Genomic DNA, 19,879 nt, shown 5'->3' with positions numbered 1-19,879 from the left:
ACAACTGGCTACCTCTACATCTTCTTTGTAGAAATGTCTGTTCAGATCCTTTGTCCATTACTGAACTGGGTTGTTTGTTTTGTTCTTGTTAAGTTTTAGGAATTCTCTACATGTTCTAAATTATAATCATTTCTCAGGTATGTGGCTTGCAAAGATCCTCTTCCATTCTCTGGGTTGCCTTTTTAGTCTGCCAATAGTGTCTTTGGATTAACAAAATTTTTAAATTTTCATGAAGTCTCGTTTCCCTTGTTTTTTTCTTTTGTTGCCTATTCCTTTGGTGTCATACCTAAGAAGTCATTGCCAAATCCAAAGTTGTGCATCTTTTTTATTCTGTGTTTAACAGGTTTTTAAAAAATATAGATTGATTGATTTGGCTGCACCAGGTCTCAGCGGCAGCACGCGGGATCTAGTTCCCTGGCCAGGGGTCAAACCCAGGCCCTCTGCACTGGGAGTGTTGACTCTTAGCCACTGGGCCACTAGAGAAGACTTTATAGTATTAGGTCTTAAAATTAAATCTTTGGCCCACTCTGAGTTGAGTTTTGTATACAGTATGAGGGAAGCATTGCACTTCCTTCCTGCACAGGGACACCCTGTCTTCTTAGGACCCTTCGTTGACAAGACAGTCCGCTCCTCACTGAACAGGGCTGTGTGAGGCTGCCTCTGGCCTGGGCTCCCCCTGCCCCAGGTCAGGCCCTCTGCCAGCACTGCGTGGGGTCCCCAAAGGGCTCAGCCTGAAGGACAGACTCAGCTCCAGGCGGGGGATGGCTCCGCCTCAGCCCCGAAGGTGGGGCCCCCAAGGGTGCCAGCGCTCTGGCTACGTCTGGGCACACCTCAAGCCATTCCTAGACCAACTGGAGCCCAGCACTCTGGCCAGGCCAGGCCTGCCAGCAGCACGAGTATGACTCCCACTGGGCTTCCAGAACTGCAGGGCGCCTGCCTGCTCCCTGGCTGGGGTCCACTGTCTCGACAATGAAATCTGTGATATTATGCAGTCACCCGGGGACCTTGAAAAACCAGTTGAATCAACAGCAGACAAACCCCCTTAGAAACAGGGGAAAAGAAACTGGTTCTGCAGTCAGGGTGGGTGAAGGTCACACAGAATGTCCCCGATGTATCAGTAAACAAAGGATGTGGCAGCAACAGCTGGCAGCTGGCAGCCACCCCCGCCCCACGAAGCAGCCTGCGGCGACCCAGGTGAGCAAGCAGAGAACGCTGGGCCCAGGTAGCTGAGGTGCAGATCAAAGGAATGGTTTCAGTGAGCCCCGCCGCTCGCATCTTCCCACACATAGAAAGAAACCTGAGTCGTCTGGTTTTCTTTAATGAACAGTATCTTTTGATGTTCTGACTGCCAGGTCTGTGTTGCAATAAGTGCTATAAATCCTGTCTCCTCCCTCACCTCGCCGCAACTGTCCCTCAGAGCCGCCCGAGAGGCTGTCTTCTGTCTGCCAAATAACACACGTTCTCAGGGGTCCCGGGCCTGGATCTGTGGGGTTGCCTCTTTGTGAAGGACCCCTTTGTCAGAGGCGCCTCCTCTGCCCTCCTTCTGGCCAGGACTCTGTACTTCCATTCTTTTAAGGATCTCTCTTCCATTTGTAACATGATTATTTAACCAAGTCCAGAATGAACCAAGATCCACACCCTTGTGGATTAACACATGTTAAGCCAGGTCTGCTTCCATTTTACACATTGGCTTAAAGCTCAGCATTCAGAAAACGAAGATCATGGCATCTGGTCCCATCACTTCATGGGGAATAGATGGGGAAACAGTGGAAACAGTGTCAGACTGTCTTTTTTTGGGCTCCAAAATCACTGCAGATGGTGACTGCAGCCATGAAATTAAAAGACGCTTACTTCTTGAAAGGAAAGTTATGACCAACCTAGATAGCATATTCAAAAGCAGAGACATTACTTTGCCAACAAAGGTTCGTCTAGTCAAGGCTATGGTTTTTCCTGTGGTCATGTATGGATGTGAGAGTTGGACTGTGAAGAAGGCTGAGCGCCGAAGAATTGATGCTTTTGAACTGTGGTGTTGGAGACTCTTGAGAGTCCCTTGGACTGCAAGGAGATCCAACCAGTCCATTCTGAAGGAGATCAGCCCTGGGATTTCTTTGGAAGGAAAGATGCTGAAGCTGAAACTCCAGTACTTTGGCCACCTCATGCGAAGAGTTGACTCATTGGAAAAGACTCTGATGCTGGGAGGGATTGGGGGCAGGAGAAGAAGGGGACGACAGAGGATGAGATGGCTGGATGGCATCACTGACTCGATGGACGTGAGTCTGGGTGAACTCCGGGTGTTGGTGATGGACAGCGAGGCCTGGCATGCTGTGATTCATGGGGTCGCAAAGAGTCGGACACAACTGAGCTACTGAACTGAACTGAACTGATGTCTGATATTTTAAACATGCCTTTTCTCTCTCATTTTAACCTCTGCTTATTCCAATACAGCAGACAAACACAGAATGTCCCCGATGTATCAGTAAACAAAGGTGAAAATCTCACCCGCTGGAAGTAACTTGGGTTACATGGTGTGAAATGCAATTCACACTTTATGGCAGGAAAAGAAAAAGTTAAACAAGAAGTCTCTCCCTCAGGGTGCATCATGTATCTGCATTACACACCCACCAAAACTCCACCACAGGAGAAATACCTGCTTAACCACAAAGAGCAACATTCTCTGGCAGGAAGGAGACAACTCCCTAAAAGATAACATTCCTCCTTGAGCCTGTAAGGGGTCACGTGACTCACCAGGATGTGCTGAGACCTGGGTTAGGGAAACTGTGAATAATACGTCTGAGGTGCAGCCCTCTGCTCATACACAACAACTTACACAGCCTGTGTCTCGACTTCTAACCAGGAAGCAGTTCCCAGAGTTTTCTGACATGCTCTTTCTAGCTTATAATCCTCACATTCGGCTCACATAAAAGTTTCCATTTCTTTCTCAGATTGACTGTTTAATTTTTCGTTGATAGTGGCTTTCTTCCAACTGTACTCTCCATCCAAGAATGAGGCACAGTGGCCACGTCTCCTTGGGCCTGTGTGAGAGTCTCCCTGCAGAGACCTATTAGTGAAAATGCCGGGTAACAGGGGTTGTTGACATGTACGTTTTGACTGTCGGCTGCCCGTGCCCCCAAGTGTCCTCCAGCCCGGGGCAGCCAATGAGCCCCTTCCCATCGCTCTGAGTTATGTGTGTTTCCAGAACTTTGTGTAAATGGGATCAAACAGCATGTGCTTTCTTGTCGTCCAGCTCTCGTTCAGCCTAAGTGTCCTGAGAGTCAGCGATGGCGCTGCAGGTATCAGCAGTGAACTTCTTTCTTCGCTGCGCTGTTCTCCAGCGCACAGTCCAGTGTGTTTACCCACCAACGTGTGGATGAACATCTGGTTACCCTACGGTTTGGGGCCATGACCAGTAAGGCTGCTCTGAATATCCAAGTCTCTGCACGGACACGCTTCCTGCTGGGTGAATATGTCGGACCGCGATAGATGCTGGAATATTCTGGTTGAAGGGACGTTCCAAAGCGGTGAAGAATCCACCTTCCCCCCCAGCTTCATATTAGAGCCCCATCGGCCTGGCCTCTCCACCAGCACTTGCTTTGTTTCGGGTTTTCTAGTGGGTGTGTGATGTTCTGTCGTCACAGGTTTAATTCGTATTCCCTGACGACAGGTGAAGTCAAGCATCTTTCCATGTGCTGTTCACCATTTCTGCATCTTCATCCCTGAAGTGGCTGTTCAAAGCTTCTGCCCATTTTCAGGCTGGGTTGGCTTCCTTTTATGGAGTGTTGAGAGTTCTTTGTATTGATACATTCAGGATGCAAGTTCTTTATCAGAGATGTGACTTACGAGTATCATTTCCCAGTCTGTGGCTTTTTATTTTTGGCCGCGCCGCTTTGGCTTGCCTTGCGGGATCTTAGTTCCAACCAGGGATCAAACCCAGGCCCTTGGCAGTGAAACTGGGGATTCCTAACCACTGAACTGCCACGGAATTCCCATAAATTCTTAATGTTGATGGAGTCTAACTTTTCAATTTTGTCCTGTATTGGCCATCTTTTGGTGTTATGTCTAAGAACCCTTTGCTTAACCGAAAGCTCGCAAAGATTTTTATCATATATCTCCTTTTAGATTTTTGTAGTTTTAGATCCCAGTTATGATCCATTCTGAGTTCATTTTTGTAACCGTGTGAGATTCGTCTTCTGCATGTAGACATCCGGTGGCTCCAGCATCATTTGATGGAAGATTATCCTTGCTCCACTGACTGATTTTTGTGATTTGTACTTCAAATCATATGACAATACATGCCCAGAAGATTCTATTTCTGGGCTTTATTGATGTATGTTGACATCAGGTTCCACACTGTCTCAAATACTATACCTTTACAGTAAGGAGGGCTTCCTGGTAGCTCAACTGGTAAAGAATCTGCCTGCAATGCAGGAGACCCCAGTTTGATTCCTGGGTTGGGAACATCCGTTGGAGAAGGGATAGGTTACCCACTTTGGTATTCTTGGGCTTCCCTGGTGGCTCAGATGGTAAAGAACCCTCCTGCAGTATGGGAGATGGGTTCGATCCCTGTGGGGCCTGCAGAATTCCACGGACTATTCCATGGGGTCACAAAGAGTTGGACACAACCGAGTCCTTTCACTTTCTTCACAGTAAGTCTTAAAGTCAGAGGCTACAAGTATTTCAAATTTGCTTGTCCTTTTCAAGCTTGTCTTGGCAAGTCTTGCCCTTGCATTCTCATATGAATTTTAGGATTAGCCTGTCAACTTCTTTGAAAAACAAAACAAAACAAAAACTGCTGGAATTGAGATGTGTTGCTCTGACTCTGCGGTCTGGATCAGAAGGAAGTATCTCAGCAGTATAGTTTTCCCATCTGTGCACAGGGTCTGTCTCTCCACAGATGAGTTTTTCAATTTCTCTCAGAAATGTTTTGTAGGTATTTTTTGGTTTTGTTTTGCCTCTTGGCATGTGGGGCTTACCTATTCTGGACATTTCTCATAAATGGCCTCATACTATAGGTGGGCTTTTATCACTGGCTTCTGTAACGTAGCATAATATTTTCAAGGCTCATCCTTGGGGTGGCACATATTAGTGCTCCGTTTTTATTTTAACCACTGTGCAGATTCACTACCTTTTATTTCTCCATCATCATCTGACGGACACTTGGCATGCTTCTGCTTTTTGGCTTCTGTGAGCACCTGTGTACGAGTTTCTGTGTGGACACACATCACTTTTCATGGATAGATGTGTAGGAGGGGTATTGCTGGGTCACATGGTGACTTTATGTTTGACTTTTGGGAAACTGACAGAAGCTGCTGATTCTCAAAGCTGCAGTAGTACTTTACGTTTTCACCGACAATGTCTGAGAGTCCCAATTTCCCCACAGCCTCTCCTGTAGTCTGTCTTTTCTGTCACAGCCATTGTATTGCCTGGGAAGTGGTATCTCACTGTAGTTTCGATTTGCATCTCTCTGGCTGATGGCTGATGACATTAAGCACCTTTTCATATGCTTTTCAGACACATGCAGACCTTCTCTGGAGAAATATGTGTTGAGCTCCTTTGCCCATTTTAAAATTGGACTTTTGTGTTTTTATTATTGAGTTGTAGGTATTCTTTATGAATTCAAGATCCTCCTCAGATTATCAGATCAGATCAGACCAGTTGCTCAGGTTTCCAGTCTCTTCACATCCTTCAGTTCAGTTCAGTTCAGTCGCTCAGTCGTGTCTGACTCTTTTCGACCCCATGAATCGCAGCACGCCAGGCCTCCCTGTCCATCACCAACTCCCGGAGTTCACTCAGACTCACGTCCATTGAGTCAGTGATGCCATCCAGCCATCTCATCCTCTGCCGTCCCCTTCTCCTCCTGCCCCCAATCCCTCCCAGCATCACAGTCTTTTCCAATGAGTCAACTCTTTGCATGAGGTGGCCAAAGTACTGGAGTTTCAGCTTTAGCATCATTCCTTCCAAAGAAATCCCAGGGCTGATCTCTTTCAGAATGGACTGGTTGGATCTCCTTGCAGTCCAAGGGACTCTCAAGAGTCTTCTCCAACACCACAGTTCAAAAGCATCAATTCTTCGGCGCTCAGCCTTCTTCACAGTCCAACTCTCACATCCATACATGACCACAGGAAAAACCATAGCCTTGACTAGATGAACCTTTGTTGGCAAAGTAATGTCTCTGCTTTTGAATATGCTATCTAGGTTGGTCATAACTTTCCTTCCAAGGAGTAAGCGTCTTTTAATGTCATGGCTGCAGTCACCATCTGCAGTGATTCTGGAGCCCAAAAAAAGAAAGTCTGACACTGTTTCCAATGTTTCCCCATCTATTTCCCATGAAGTGATGGGACTGGATGCCATGGTCTTCGTTTTCTGAATGTTGAGCTTTAAGCCAACTTTTTCGCTCTCCACTTGCACTTTCATCAAGAGGCTTTTTAGTTCCTCTTCACTTTCTGCCATAAGGGTGGTGTCATCTGCATATCTGAGGTTATTGATATTTCTCCCGGCAGTCTTGATTCCAGCTTGTGTTTCTCCCAGTCCAGAGTTTCTCATGATGTACTCTGCATATAAGTTAAATAAACAGGGTGACAATATACAGCCTTGATGAATTCCTTTTCCTATTTGGAACCAGTCTGTTGTTCCATGTCCAGTTCTAACTGATATCTAAATATTTTCTCCACATTATGGATTTTCTTTTCATTTTCTCGATGATATCCTTTGATATATAAAAGTTTTAAATTTCCATAGAGTTAAATCTATCTGTGGTTTCCATTAGTCGTTTGTGCTTGGTGTTGTATCAAAGCCTGACTGCCTAGGGCATTTCCCTGGCCATCTGGTGTTAAGACCCTGCATACGTACTGCAGGGGGCTTGGGTTTGATTCCTGTTTGGAGAACTAAGATCCAGCATGCTGCAGGGTCAAAAGACAAGCAAACAAAATTATTGTCTAATCTAAGGTCATGAATATTTACATTTTCTTGTAAAACACGTTTGGTATTTGATCCATTCTGAGTTAATTTATGTGTACACTGTGAGGCAGGGGTCTAGTCACTCCTCTGCAGATGGATATCCAGTTTTCCTAGCGCCATTTGTTGAAAAGACTGTTCTTTTTCCTACTGAAAAGAACAGCATCCTTGTAAAAAATCAGTGGACCATGATTACAACCATAGCACTAAGGTAATATGTGCTTATTTTTGGACTCTCTGTTCTCTTTTATCCAACTATATGTCCGTCCTCATGCCAATATCGCATTGCTTTGGTTACTGTAGCTTTGAGGTAAATTTGAAAGGGAAGTGTGATCTTTCCAGTTTTGTTCATTTTTTCAAGATTGCGCTGAGTATTCTGAATTTCTTAATATACACATGAATTTTAGGATTGATCTGTCAATTTCTGAAAGAATCTAGGTGGAATTTTTATCGAGATTGAATTTGCAGATCAATTTGAGTACTGTTGTCTGGACAATATCAAATCTTCCAATCCATGAACATGAGATGTCTTTCTCTTTATTTAGTTCTTTAATTTTTTTTAACAGTGCTTTGTAATTTTCAGAATATAAATTTTTCATGACTTTTGCTAAATTTATTCCCAAGTTTACTCTTTCTGATACTATTTAAATGGAATTCTTTTCTTAATTTTCAGATTATTATAAATGTATATAAATATAATTGGCTTTTGTATATTGAGCTGTATCTCACAAACTTGCTGAACTCGTCCCTTGGCTTTCATAGTTTTTTAGTAGATTCCTTAAGATTTTCTATATAGAAGAGCATGTCATCTGCAAATAGAGTCTTACTGCTTTCTTCCCAATCTTGCTTTTGTTTCATTTTTGCTTTATTGTCCAGGCTAGATACAATGCTGAATAGAAGTGGAAAAGGGGGACATTGTTATTCACCTTATTTCTTTTTTGTTGTTGTTATTCACCTTATTTCTTAAGTGGTAAAACGTGGCATAAATTTAGCCCTGTGCTTCTCAAGCATCAGTGTGGGGAATACATAACCAGTCCTCAAAACTGCCTCAAAGAAAGTTTGCAAACTGTCAAAGCCAAGAGGGGCTTAAGGCGATATGATGACTAAATATAATGTGGTGTCCAGGATAGGTCCTGTAACAGGAGAAAGTTGTGTAAAAAATAAGAAAATCTGAATAGAATACAAATTTTAAATGATGATAACATATTGGTTCACTAATTGTGACACATTTATCATGTTACTAGATGTTAAAACTGAGTGTGGAATATATGAGAACTTTCTGTATTATCACTGTTTTTCTGTACATCTTGAACTATATTCTGAAAGCTAATTTTAAATGGCGTTCAAGTGCATGTTTGTTAAAAAGCAGACTGTGACCCAGTGGACCTGCGGCAGGCCCCCAGAGCCACATTTCCAGAGGATCCGGAATGCACGGCCCGCACTTTAAGATTCCCCCTTTTGCTAATGAGTTTAAACGTCATCACTTTGTAGGTAATCTCTCTTTTACTCTGGGCTGCTTTCAAATTTTTCCTCAGGAAATTCCCTGGTGGTCCAGTGATTAGGACTTGAAGCTTTCATTATCATGACCTCGCTTTCAATCCCTGATCAGGTAACTAAGATCCTGCAAGCCACATGGTATGGCTAAAAATAATAATAAAAAATTTCTTTGTCTTTAGTTCTCTATAATTGTGTTATTGTATTTTGATACAAATATGTCACTTGCCATGATTGAATTTTATTGTGCTTCTTTAATATAATGATTCATGTTTTTCGTCAATTTGGAAAATAATTATCAGCTTTTATTTCTTCAAAAATTATCTCCATATGTGTTTTGAAATCTTCTTCTAGAACTACAGTTAGACCAGTGTAGAATATTTTGTTATAAGCTGTCTGCTATCCTTTTTCTCATTGCCCTTACCTGGGATGAATTCTGAGTCATTCATTCAGATTTATCTTCGAATTTAACATCCTTCAACTTATGTCTAATCCGCTGTTGAATGAATCATTGAGTTTTAAATGTTTTATGTTTCATTCCCAGTGAGTGACAGTCTCTCTGTTGTGTCCGACTCTTTGCGACCCCATGGACTATACAGTCCGTGGAATTCTCCAGGCCAGAATACTGGAGTGAGTAGCCGTTCCCTTCTCCAGGGGATCTTCCTAACCCAGGGATCGAACCCAGGTCTCCGGCATTGCAGGCGGATTCTTTACCAGCTGAGCTACCAGGGAAGCCCTTCATTCCTAGTACTTCATCTAAATTAATTTACAACCTTCTCCTTTACAATCAATAAGTCTCACTTATAAATTCTCTCTCACTTAATAGTCATTTTCAACACACTTACTATCAATATATATTCTTTATTGAATAATTCCAATGTCCTAAGGCTTTTGGGTTCTAATTCTGCTTTTGCTTATGCTGATTTGTTCATAATGGCTTGTTTTCACTTGTCTTACGATTTTGAATTGTGAGATGGTGTTTCAAAGACTGGGTTTTATCTGTGGGAATTCTGCAAGACATTGGAGGCAAGACGCCCAGAGAAGGTTGTGTTCACTCATGCCAGGCACAGACACAGCCAATCTGGGGCCAGGGACTTACTGTTTCTCCGCGTGGGCTTCCCCAGAAAGCACAAGACGAAGACCTGAAGTTACGAATGTGCAGCGGACAGTTTTCCTGATCCAAGGAGGTTCCCCCGCCAGCATCTGCCATGGTGCGGTGTGCCGAGATGTGCTCGCTAAGCAGAGCCACGGAGAGGCGGGGGTCACGCAGCGCCAGCCTGTGCAGCCCAGGGCATGCCCCACTCCCGAGGGTCTGCTGGGACCGAGGCTTGGGCTGGGTAGGCTCAGCAGACTCCTTGGGGCAGTGTCGCCCCCACGCTGGAGTGTGGCTTCATTGCTCACCTGAGGATTCAGGTGCCTGAGGTCTCAGCGGAAGAGTTACAGGCGGAGGGTTTTCCTTGGGATCTGGATCTGTTGGAGCAGGTGCAGCCGGGGATCCACTCAGGGCCTGTTTAGGGGTGGGCATGCCGATCCCCAGCTGCCAAGGACTCGCACCAGCCTGTTCAGCGAGAGCTGTCCCACTCAAGGTGCCCACCCCAGGACAGCCCACAGCCCATGGCTGGGAGGCAGGGGAGATCAGCCCAGACCACCTGTGGCTGGAGAAACAGCTTTCTGAGGCCTGGGACCCCAGGACCAGGCTGCTGGAGGCTTTGCAGAGACCTCACCTTCACTCAGTGGCTCTCCCGGATTCTTTCCTCACACCCTCCCTGGGAGCCCCCTACCCTACCAGGAGCACCTGAATCGCCGTCTCGGGCTCTGCGTCTCAGAACTGACCTAAGACAGCTGGTGTCAGATGTGGTCTCAGGAAGCACCCTCCGCAGCAGAGCCTGGAGCTGCAACGCCCACCCACTCATCTCCTGTGGGGGGTGGACGCTGGCAGTCCTGGCACCTGGGGTGGATGGCGCTCAGGCTGCATGCAGGGTTGGGGAGCGCACAGATATGGTGGGCGCGGGTCAGGGTTAAGTCCTGCCCTGTGCCACCCTTAAAAGAACACGGGCAGCAAGGCTGTGACTCGGGGTCGCTGGAGAGGCCCAGGGGAGCCTTGGCTTGGAAGCAAGGATGGAGCACATGCGGTCTCCCCAGGGCCGGTCCTAGGACGCTCCCAAGCCTGGTGGGTCTGCACAGCTGACGGCCCCCGACAGACACACCGACACAAAGCCGGCGGCTGACTGAGGGCCTGGGGTGAGCGAGGTGGACACCAGCTCAGGCTCACGCAGAGCCAGGGGGCGACACGGGCAGGTGGCCCATACCCCCGTGCCCCCCCACTACCTCTAGACGACAGTCTTGCAGGGGGCCCCTGCGACTAGACTGGAGGAGGAGGAAGCCTGGCCTGGCCCACCATGGCGGGCGTGGTGTGCTGGGCTGACAGCAGTGAAGGAAAGCCCGGGCCGGAGCCTGGGCCCTGCGCTGTGTGCTCTCCCCACCCCATTCCCCCTGTCCCCCGAGAGGAGAGGAGAGTGGCTCCTGGGCAGCACGGACTGGCTGGCGGGTCAGGTCCTGAGGGGAGCAGGAGTGGACAAGGTGTGGGTGGACACAGGGGTGAGATCACGCCAGTGTCTGCCAGGAGCACCGTGCAGAGCAGCCACTGGGCCACCCGACCCATGCGGCTTGGCTGTGGGCTCCCATTGAGGTGGCCCCACGCAGGCTGGTGAGGTGCCCCTCCCAGCCGGGCCCAACCCCTCTCACTGTGCACAGCAGTCTCCCAGCAAGACCCCGGAGGCAACAGCAACCAGAGACCAGCTAGCAACAAGGGGCAGATGGCCACTTCAGGTCACTGCCCTGCCTCTTGGTCGCCCCCAGGTCCCTTGAAACATCCCTTCGAACCTCAGAGCCACTCCGTCAAGGGGGGCTGCACGGATCCAGGGCCACACGATGCCAGGCCCTCTGGAAGCTGCTGGCCTGGCATGGCTGACCCCGTGGGATGGCATGTGGGCGGGACCTTGAGCCAAGGACCCCAAGAGGGGAGGCTGAGACGGCCCACCCCCCACAGGCCCGGGACCCGCTGGGGCGCGTGCTGCTTGTCCCTGCAACCTGTCAGTGAGACCCTCGTGGTCCTGGTCAGCAAGGGAAGACATGGCTGTCCGGGGCACAGTGGGGGCTCCCTCAACTCACGGCCTCAGTGGCCACCCAGTACAGCAGCTGTTTGTCATGGGAGGCCAGCTGGCCCAGTGGGCACTGTCCTGGCTGGGAGACCCCTGACCAACACACAGAAGAAGGGTTGATGCCCTGGGCAGGCTCAATTTGCAGTTTTAACTGCAAGTGGGCAAGAGAGGAGAGCCCAAGGGCGTGGGACCAGGACTCACCCCTGGGGATGAGGGACTGGCCCTCCCCAGGCAGAGTAGGGAGACAGCTCAGGCAGGAAGGACCTCAGCGGGGCTGTGGCTGACCCATTCACCCTCCTCTTTAAAGTTCTCCCAGAACGAATGCTGGAGAAGTTGGAATCAACTGAACGTGATGAACAGGGGCATGGAAGGGAGGCCGTGGTGGAGATGCTGACGCTGTGCCCACCGACCACCACCTGTGTTCACGACTGCCCCCTTCTCTGGACGGCTGCTGCTGCTGCTGTCGCTTCAGTCATGTCCAACTCTGCAATCCCACAGACGGCAGCCCACCAGGCTCCCCCGTCCCTGGGATTCTCCAGGCAAGAGTACGGGAGTGAGTTGCCATTGTCTTCTCTGCTCTGGACGGCTACCCTTGGCCAAACCGGACCATGTACCCAGGGGACAGTGACCGACTGAAGGGCCTCACCTAAGGTGTAAGTGCCCGTCACAGACCCAGCCTGGGTGCTGCGCAGGCAGACCCCAGCTGGCCGGGCCTCCACCTCCTCTGTGCTCTGGGTCCCTCAGCCTGGGGCACTCTTTGAGTGCGTGGCCTCCGGCCAGCGTCTTCACCCAGGCCAAGCTCAGAGCCTGGGGCTGCAGCACCCTTACCCAACACACAACTGAGCTCTGGACAAGAAGGGACACAGGACCACAGGGTGGTTGGAATTGCTTTTATTGGGGCGAGCGCGGCAGGCCCGCCATGGTCAGGTTAGTGTTCTGCCCTCGGAGGCAGCCGAAGCCGAGCGCTTCCACCCGCCACCTCCCTGGGTTAGTGGAACATGCAAAGCTCAGTCAGAGGGTGGAGGTGGGGGTGGAGCCGCCAGGGCCCGGGGTGATGGAGCAGGAGCGGGTGGCACCGGCGGGGTGGCCTGGTTGGCACGGACCGCCTCGGCCGCGTCCCGGGCCCACTCGGGGGCTGAGGCTCCCTGGGAGAGGCAGGCAGTCAGCACCCGGGGGAGGGGTGCCCCACAGGCCTTGGGGGGCGCTGGGCCCACAGCGGGCAGAAACCTACAGGGGACCCGTTGTACCTGGCTGGCACGCCTGAGAGCTGGGCAGTGGCGAGCCTTTCACCAGGAGGATCTGTCTCCCACCCCAGGTCTGGGTCCTTGGGGCCTGGGGTGCGAAGGGGGACACAGAAGGCACTTACTAGGGAGCTGAGGCTGGAAGGCTGAAGCCAGAGGCCTGGGGTCTGGGGGGCCTGGCCTGGGCCAGCTGGGTCTGCTCGGGGACCTCACCCTCCCATGGGGAAGGGGCTTCCTGAGCAGCCGAGGAGAGGAGGGGACCAGGACTCGCTGCCGCCCGCGCAGAGCGAGCGGGTCAGTCCTGGAGACAGAGGCGCTGGTCCCGACGGCCCTGCTGCTAGGGGCTGCGTCCGCTGCCCAGGCAGGTCGGGCTGGGGGTTGGGTGGGGCTGGTCTACAGGGCTGGGGGAAGCTCGCCCAGACGGAACCCCTCGGGGAGATGGGAGGGCTGAGTTGGGGGCCCACCTCTGGACCCTCCAAGGCACCTGGCTGTGGTGAGTGGCAGGTAAAGAGGAGCAGGGAGACCCGGGGGGTGGAGTGGTCAGTGGGGCTGGGCTGGCCCCGTCCCCGGGAACAGGCTGTCTGGACAGCAGGTATATATTAATATGTTAGTCTAGTCTTTTTGGTTAAACTTTAGGCACCGCTTGGGAGGAAGACACCTTTCAATGTTAAAGAGACCCCAGCGCCTGGGCGGGAGGCCACATGCAGAGCGGGAGGCAGGGAGCAGGAGGGGTCAGGCTGCCGTGGACTCAGGGCCCCCCAGGGAGGACGTGGGCCCCGAGGCGTAGCGGCGGCCATAGCCTGAGGAGGAGTAGGACGAGGAGGAGAAGGTCATGGAGAAGCCTGAGCCCGTGGCATCGAAGCTGCCGCGACGGGAGCCAGCCCGGGAGCCGGTGCGCGAGCCGGAGCGCGAGCCGGTGGTGGAGCCGGAGCCGCTGACGCTGTAGGGGCTGTAGTAGCCCTTGCTGGACTGGGTGGCGGCCTCCAGCAGCCGCAGCCCCGTGCCCTCCTCCACCATGCTGCGGTCCAGTGCATCCTTGTAGGAGATCTTGAGCTTGGTCTTGGGGCAGGTGAGGTACTTGGAGTACGCGCTGACGTCACGCAGCTTCTGGGCGGTGCGGGCATCCACCGTGCCGCGCTGCAGGGCCTCGTCCAGGGGCACGCGGCCTGGCGTGTCGGGCTCAATCAGGCCGCCCGTCAGGTACTGCACCTCCAGGAAGCGCTGCCCTGCCTCGTAGTAGAGCCAGCCCTTCTTCAGGGCCTGGGCGGCCGACATCTTGGTCTTGGTGCGCGGGTCCTCGAAGCCGCAGAAGGCCTTCTGGGCCAGGTTGATGCGGTCCACCATGATCTTGTCCACCAGGCCCTTGTTGACGGCTTCGGTGACGGGGAAGCGTTCCCCAGTGTTGGGGTCGATGATGCCCCCAGTGCAGGCCTGCGCCTCCAGCAGCCGCTGGCCGGTGATGTTGTCCACCAGGTTGCGGTGCATGGCCTCCGTGATGGACACCTTCTCCAGGGTCTCGGTGTCCAGGATGCCGGCCACAGGGCCTGTCTCCTCCGTGGGGTCGGACCAGGAGGCCAGCTGGGTCCTGGAGACGGCCGGGCTGATGGGGTAGGAGGATGACGACCCCACGGAGGACGAGCGCGAGCGGAAGCCGCCGGCATTGCCTGAGAGCATGTCCGCGAACTCGGTGATGGACAGCGTGCCGGCACGGTACTGGTCCAGTGCCGAGCGGTCAATGAGGCTCTTGGCAATGGCCTCATCAATGTCATATTGGCGGCCTGAGCGGCGGTCGATGATCATGGACTTGACCACGCCATCTGAGGATGAGATGGTGATCTCCTCCCACTCACACTCCTGCTCCGACAGCTCCAGGTAGGTCTGGTGGTCGATGAGGCCCTTGCGGTAGGCCTCGTACACGGACATCTCCTTGCCCGTCTCAGGGTCCACAATGACCACACGCCGCTTACGCACTGAGGACTTGGAGGACGTCTTCCGCTCCCTCTTCTTCTCCTTCAGGGGCAGGAGCCGCAGCCCCGTCTGGGGGTCGGTGACACAGCGCTCCATCAGCTGCAGGTAAGTGAGGTTCTCCTCCGTGTTGGGGTCGAAGAAGCCCTTGGTGTCATCTGAGGGGTCGGTGAGGATCTCATTCATCTCTTCGTCGAAGAGGCCGCGCTGGTAGGCCACGTCCACGGGTAGGCGGTGGCTCTCCTCGGGGTCAATGATGCCGCCTGTGGCGATCTGGGCCTCCAGCAGGCGGATGCCGTGGTCCTTGAGGATGAGGCCCTTCTTCATGGCCTGGAAGAGGGAGATGAGCTTCCCGGAGTAGGGGTCCTTGTAGCCGGTGACGGCGCGCTCAGCCGACAGCAGTTTGTCCTTGAACTCGGGGCCCACGATGCCCATGCGCACGGCCTCCTCCACGGTCAGCTTGAGCCCCTTGATGGGGTCGATGACATAGCCGGTGGCCGCCTGCGCCTCCAGGAGCTCAAAGGCCGTGCCAGGCCGAATGATGCCCTTCTTCATGGCCTGGTACACCGACAGCCGCTCCTTGGTGGCATCGACGAGGACGCCAGCAATGCTGCTGGTACCCTCAAGGAACTTCTGCAGATTCTTGGAGACCTCCTCGATGGAGGTCAGGCCCTCCTGCAGCCGCTGCGCCGTGGCCTCATCCATGACGTGCGAGCGTACCAGCTCCTCCACCGTGATCTGCTTGCGCAGGCCACGGAAGGTCAGCTTGCGGGCGTCTGAGAGCGGCAGGAGGAACAGGCCGCTGGCTTCATCGCGGCGGCAGCGCCGCAGCAGCTGTGTGTAGCTGAGGCGCTCGTCCGTGGAGGGGTCTATGTAGCTGCGCACCTCACTGGGCTCTGAAAGCTGGTCGTGTGTGTCCTTGTTGAGGTAGCCACGCTGGTAGGCCACCTCCAGCGGGAGGTGGAAGCCCAGGCGTGGGTCCACGATGCCGCCCGTGGCCAGCTGAGCATCCAGCAGCCGCAGGGCCTCCTCGGCGGGGATCAGGTCCTTTTTCATGGCCTGGAAGAGCGAGATGGTCTGCTCCGTGTAAGGGTCACGGTAGCCGGTCACGGCCCGCTCGGCCGACAGCAGCCGGTCATGCAGCTCAGGGCCCACCAGGCCCTTCCGTACGGCTTCATCTACGGTCAGCCGGTCGCCCTTCACCGGGTCCAGCAGGAAGCCCGTGGCTGCCTGCGCCTCCAGCAGCAGGCGGGCCACCTCGGCGCTCAGCAGCCCCTTCTTGAGGGCCTGGTAGATGGTGAGGGTCTGCCTGGAGCCGGGCAGGTAGACGCCAGCTACACAGCCCGTGCCGTAGAGGTAGCGCCAGGCAGACTCGGCCTCCAGCACCTCGCGGAGGCTCCTGGTGCCCTCCCGGAGCAGGCTATAGGACTCGCGAGAGATGACCCGGGCCTCGTGCAGGTCCTCAGCTGTGAGGCGGCGGCGCACGTAGTCGTAGGACGCCAGGTTCTGCTGGCGCACGATCTCGGTCTTCTCGATGATCTCAATGATGATGATGATCATTCGCTCCTTGGTCACCCGGCCAGCCTGGAAGTCGGCCATCAGCTGGGCCCGCTGCTCCTCGGGGATCAGGTCGGACTGCATCACCTCCCACAGGGACATGGTGGAGCCCCCGTGGCTGCCGCCCCCGGGGATGTCGATCTGCGTCTCCTCGAAGGCCCTCCGTGTCTCCTCCTCAGTGTACACCCGCGTGGTCTCCACCACCTCCGCCTTCTCCGGCCCTTTCAGTGGCAGCAGCCGCAAGCCCGTCTCAGGGTCCTCCACGCAGCGCTCCAGCAGCTGCCTGTACGTGAGGTTCTCACGGGTGTTCGGGTCGAAGAAGCCCTTGGTGTCGTCGCTGGGGTCCTCCAGCACGCGGTTCATCTCCTTGTCGAAGTAGCCGCGCTGGTAGGCCACGTCCACGGGCACACGATGGCTGTGCACGGGGTCGATGATGCCGCCCGTGGCGATCTGGGCCTCCAGCAGGCGGATGCCGTGCTCTCTGACGACCAGGCCCTTCTTCATGGCCTGGAAGAGAGAGATGGTGCTGCCCGAGTAGGGGTCCTTGTACCCAGTCACAGCCTTCTCGGCCGACAGCAGCTTCTCATGCAGCTCGGGGCCCACGACACCGGCCTTCACAGCCTCGTGGACATACAGGCGCTGGTTTCTCACAGGGTCCACTAGGAAGCCCGTGGCCGCCTGTGCCTCAAGCAGGAGGATGGCAGTGCTGGGCCTGAGCAGGCCCCGTCGCATGGCCTCGTAGATGGTCACCTTCTCCTTGGACTCCTCCAGGTAGATGCCAGCCAGGCAACCACTGCCTTGGAGGAGGGTCCGCACTGAGTCCAGCTCTGACAAGTCCTTGACTGATGTCTTGCCATCCTTGAGCTGCTCAAACTGGGAGCTGCTGAGGATGCCAGAGGCCAGGAGCTCGCTGGCCGGCACTGGGGCACGGAGACCGCTGAAGGAGAGCCTCTCACGCCGCGTGGTCTCCACCTCCTCCACTATGGTGATGATGATCTTGATGATCTTCTCCACGGTGACCTTGCCCGTGCGGAACTGCCGCAGCAGCTCCTGTCTCTGCTCGGCTGTGAAGTACTCGGAGTTGATGAGCTCCCAGATGGTCACTGCCCGGCCCTGGAAGCTGCCCACAGGGACCTCGACAGTGGCCTTCTGGAAGGCCTCGCGGGCCTGGACCTCAGAGTAGAGCTCCTGCTGCCGGGCCCGGGCTGCCTCCTCCGAGAGCGGCAGCAGACTCAGGCCTGTCAGTGGGTCGGGGCGACACTGTTGCTGGAGCTGGCTGTAGGTGGCCGGCTCCCAAGTACGGGGGTTGTAGTAGGTCTTGGCGTCATCTCTGGGCGCTGTGAGGGCGGTGCTGGTTTCCTTATCCAGGTAGCCGCGGGCACAGGCAACATCCAGGGGCAGACGATGGCTCTTGCTGGGGTCCACGATGCCCCCCGTGGACAGCTGGGCGTCCAGTAGACGCAGGCCCTGCTCCCTGGGAATGAGGCCCTTCTTCAGGGCCTGGAACAGGGACACGCTCTGCCCTGAGTAGGGGTCCTTGTAGCCAGTCACAGCCTTCTCGGCCGATAGCAGCTTCTCATGCAGCTCAGGGCCCACCAGGCCGGCGCGCACCGCCTCATCCACAGTCAGCCGTGCGCTGGTGGCAGGGTCGATGACATGCCCGGTGCCAGCCTGGGCCTCGAGCAGGGCGACAGCTGCCTCTGGCTGCAGCAACTCTTTCTTCAGAGCCTCATAAATGCTTAGTTTCTGCCTCGCCTCCTCAAGCCACACGCCTGCAATGACACCCGAGCCCCGCAGGGCCCGCCGCACAGCTTCCACCTCAGCCACCTCCTGCACGGAGCGCTCGCCCAGCTGCAGCTGGCGGAAGAGGTCCCAGTCGATGACCCCACTCTCAAGCAGCTCGGCAGCAGGGACCAGGGCACGCAGGCCCTGGAAGCAGAGCTGGCCCTTCTGCTCGTGCTCCTCGATGACGGTGATGACGATCTTGATGATCTTCTCCACGGTGACCTTGCCTGTGCGGAACTGCCGCAGGAGGTCCCGCCGCTGCTCGGCCGTGAAGTACTCGGAGTTGATGAGCTCCCAGATGGTCACCGTTTTGCCCTGGAACTTGCCGAATGGCGCCGACACAGTGGCCTTCTCAAACACATCCCGGGCCTCCGAGTCAGTGTAGACCAGCTCACCACCCTTGGCAGCCTGATCTGTGAGCGGCAGCAGCCGCAGGCCTGTCTCGGGGTCCTCCACGCAGCGCTCCAGCAGCTGCAGGTAAGTGAGGTTCTCATGCGTGTTGGGGTCGAAGAAGCCCTTGGTGTCGTCGCTGGGGTCCTGCAGCACACGGTTCATCTCCTCGTCAAAGTAGCCGCGCTGGTAGGCCACGTCCACGGGCACGCGGTGGCTGTGCACGGGGTCGATGACGCCGCCCGTGGCGATCTGGGCCTCCAGCAGGCGGATGCCGTGCTCGCGCACGATGAGGTCCTTCTTCATGGCCTGGAAGAGGGAGATCTGCTCCCCGGTGTACGGGTCCTTGTAGCCAGTGACCGCGCGCTCGGCCGACAGCAGCTTGTGGTGCAACTCAGGGCCCACGACACCCTCCTTCACAGCTTCGTTGACGGTCAGCCGCCTGTTCCGCACTGGGTCCAGGAGAAAGCCTGAGGCTGCCTGGGCCTCAAGCAGGATGACAGCGGTGCCCGGGCTCAGCAGCTGCCTCCTCAGGGCGGCGTAGATGGTCAGCTTCTCATTGGCAGGCTTCAGGAGCAGCCCCGCGATGCTGCTGTGGCCCTGCAGGTAGCGGCGCACGTCCTCCCGCTGCGTGAGCTCGGCCACCGTTGTGTGGCCCTGCACCAGCCGCTGCACCTCCTCTGTGCTCAGGATGCCCGCCTCTTGCAGCTGCTGGGCCGGCACCTTCTGCCGCAGGCCCTCGAAGGCATGCTCTGGCTCTGCAGCTGGGCCGTCGGTCGCATCCTGGCCGTTGGGGAGGGCTCTGGTGGCCGCTGCCTGAGCAGCGGTGATCTCCTCGGAGTGGGCCAGTGCGGCCCGATGCTCCTCCTCCAGGTGCTCCAGCCGCTCACGCAGCCGGCGGTTTTCCTCCGCCAGCAGCTGCTCCTGCTGCTGCCGCTGCTGCTCCAGGAGCTGCAGCTCCTCCTGCTTGCGCCGCACACCCTCCTCAGCCTCACGCTGCCGCCGCCGCGCCTCCTCCATGCTGGCCAGCAGCTGCTGCTTCTCCTGCTGCATCTGCTGCTGCTGTCGCTGCTGCTCCTCCCGCAACTTCTGTGCCTTGGCCACCTCGTCCTGGAAGAGCCTCTCCAGCTTGGCCTTCTCCTCCTCAATGAAGCGCTCCCGCTGCAGCAGGCTGTCCTTCTCGGAGAGAAAGCTCTGCTGCAAGGCCTGCGTCTCCTGCAGCAGTTGCTCCTGCTGCACCGTCTGCATCTGTCAAGGGGATAGGGGGCGGTCAGGGACACCCGGCCAGGCGCACCTTTCCCAGAACAGACCCCACCCGAGGTCCCTACCCTCCGC

The 19,879-nt window shown here is 54.8% G+C and overlaps 1 protein-coding gene across 19 annotated transcripts in view; it reads right to left on the bottom strand.

Annotated features, from left to right (window-relative positions):
* Nucleotides 1-12,482: 12,482 nt before the first annotated feature.
* PLEC (plectin) overlaps nt 12,483-19,879 on the bottom strand; it is a 56,552-nt gene continuing 49,155 nt past the window's right edge. For all 19 annotated transcript variants that reach the window (XM_025001907.2, XM_025001909.2, XM_059874322.1 and 16 more), the window contains one exon: nt 12,483-19,792. In XM_025001907.2, coding sequence (XP_024857675.1) covers nt 13,580-19,792 — 6,213 coding nt within the window. In that variant the 3' untranslated portion in view covers nt 12,483-13,579. The remainder of the gene's footprint in view (nt 19,793-19,879) is intronic.

This window comes from Bos taurus, chromosome 14, assembly GCF_002263795.3.
Source record: "Bos taurus isolate L1 Dominette 01449 registration number 42190680 breed Hereford chromosome 14, ARS-UCD2.0, whole genome shotgun sequence".
NCBI lineage: Eukaryota > Metazoa > Chordata > Mammalia > Artiodactyla > Bovidae > Bos > Bos taurus.
Note: the sequence above shows the minus strand (reverse complement) of the source record. Positions and strands in the feature narration are given on the sequence as shown.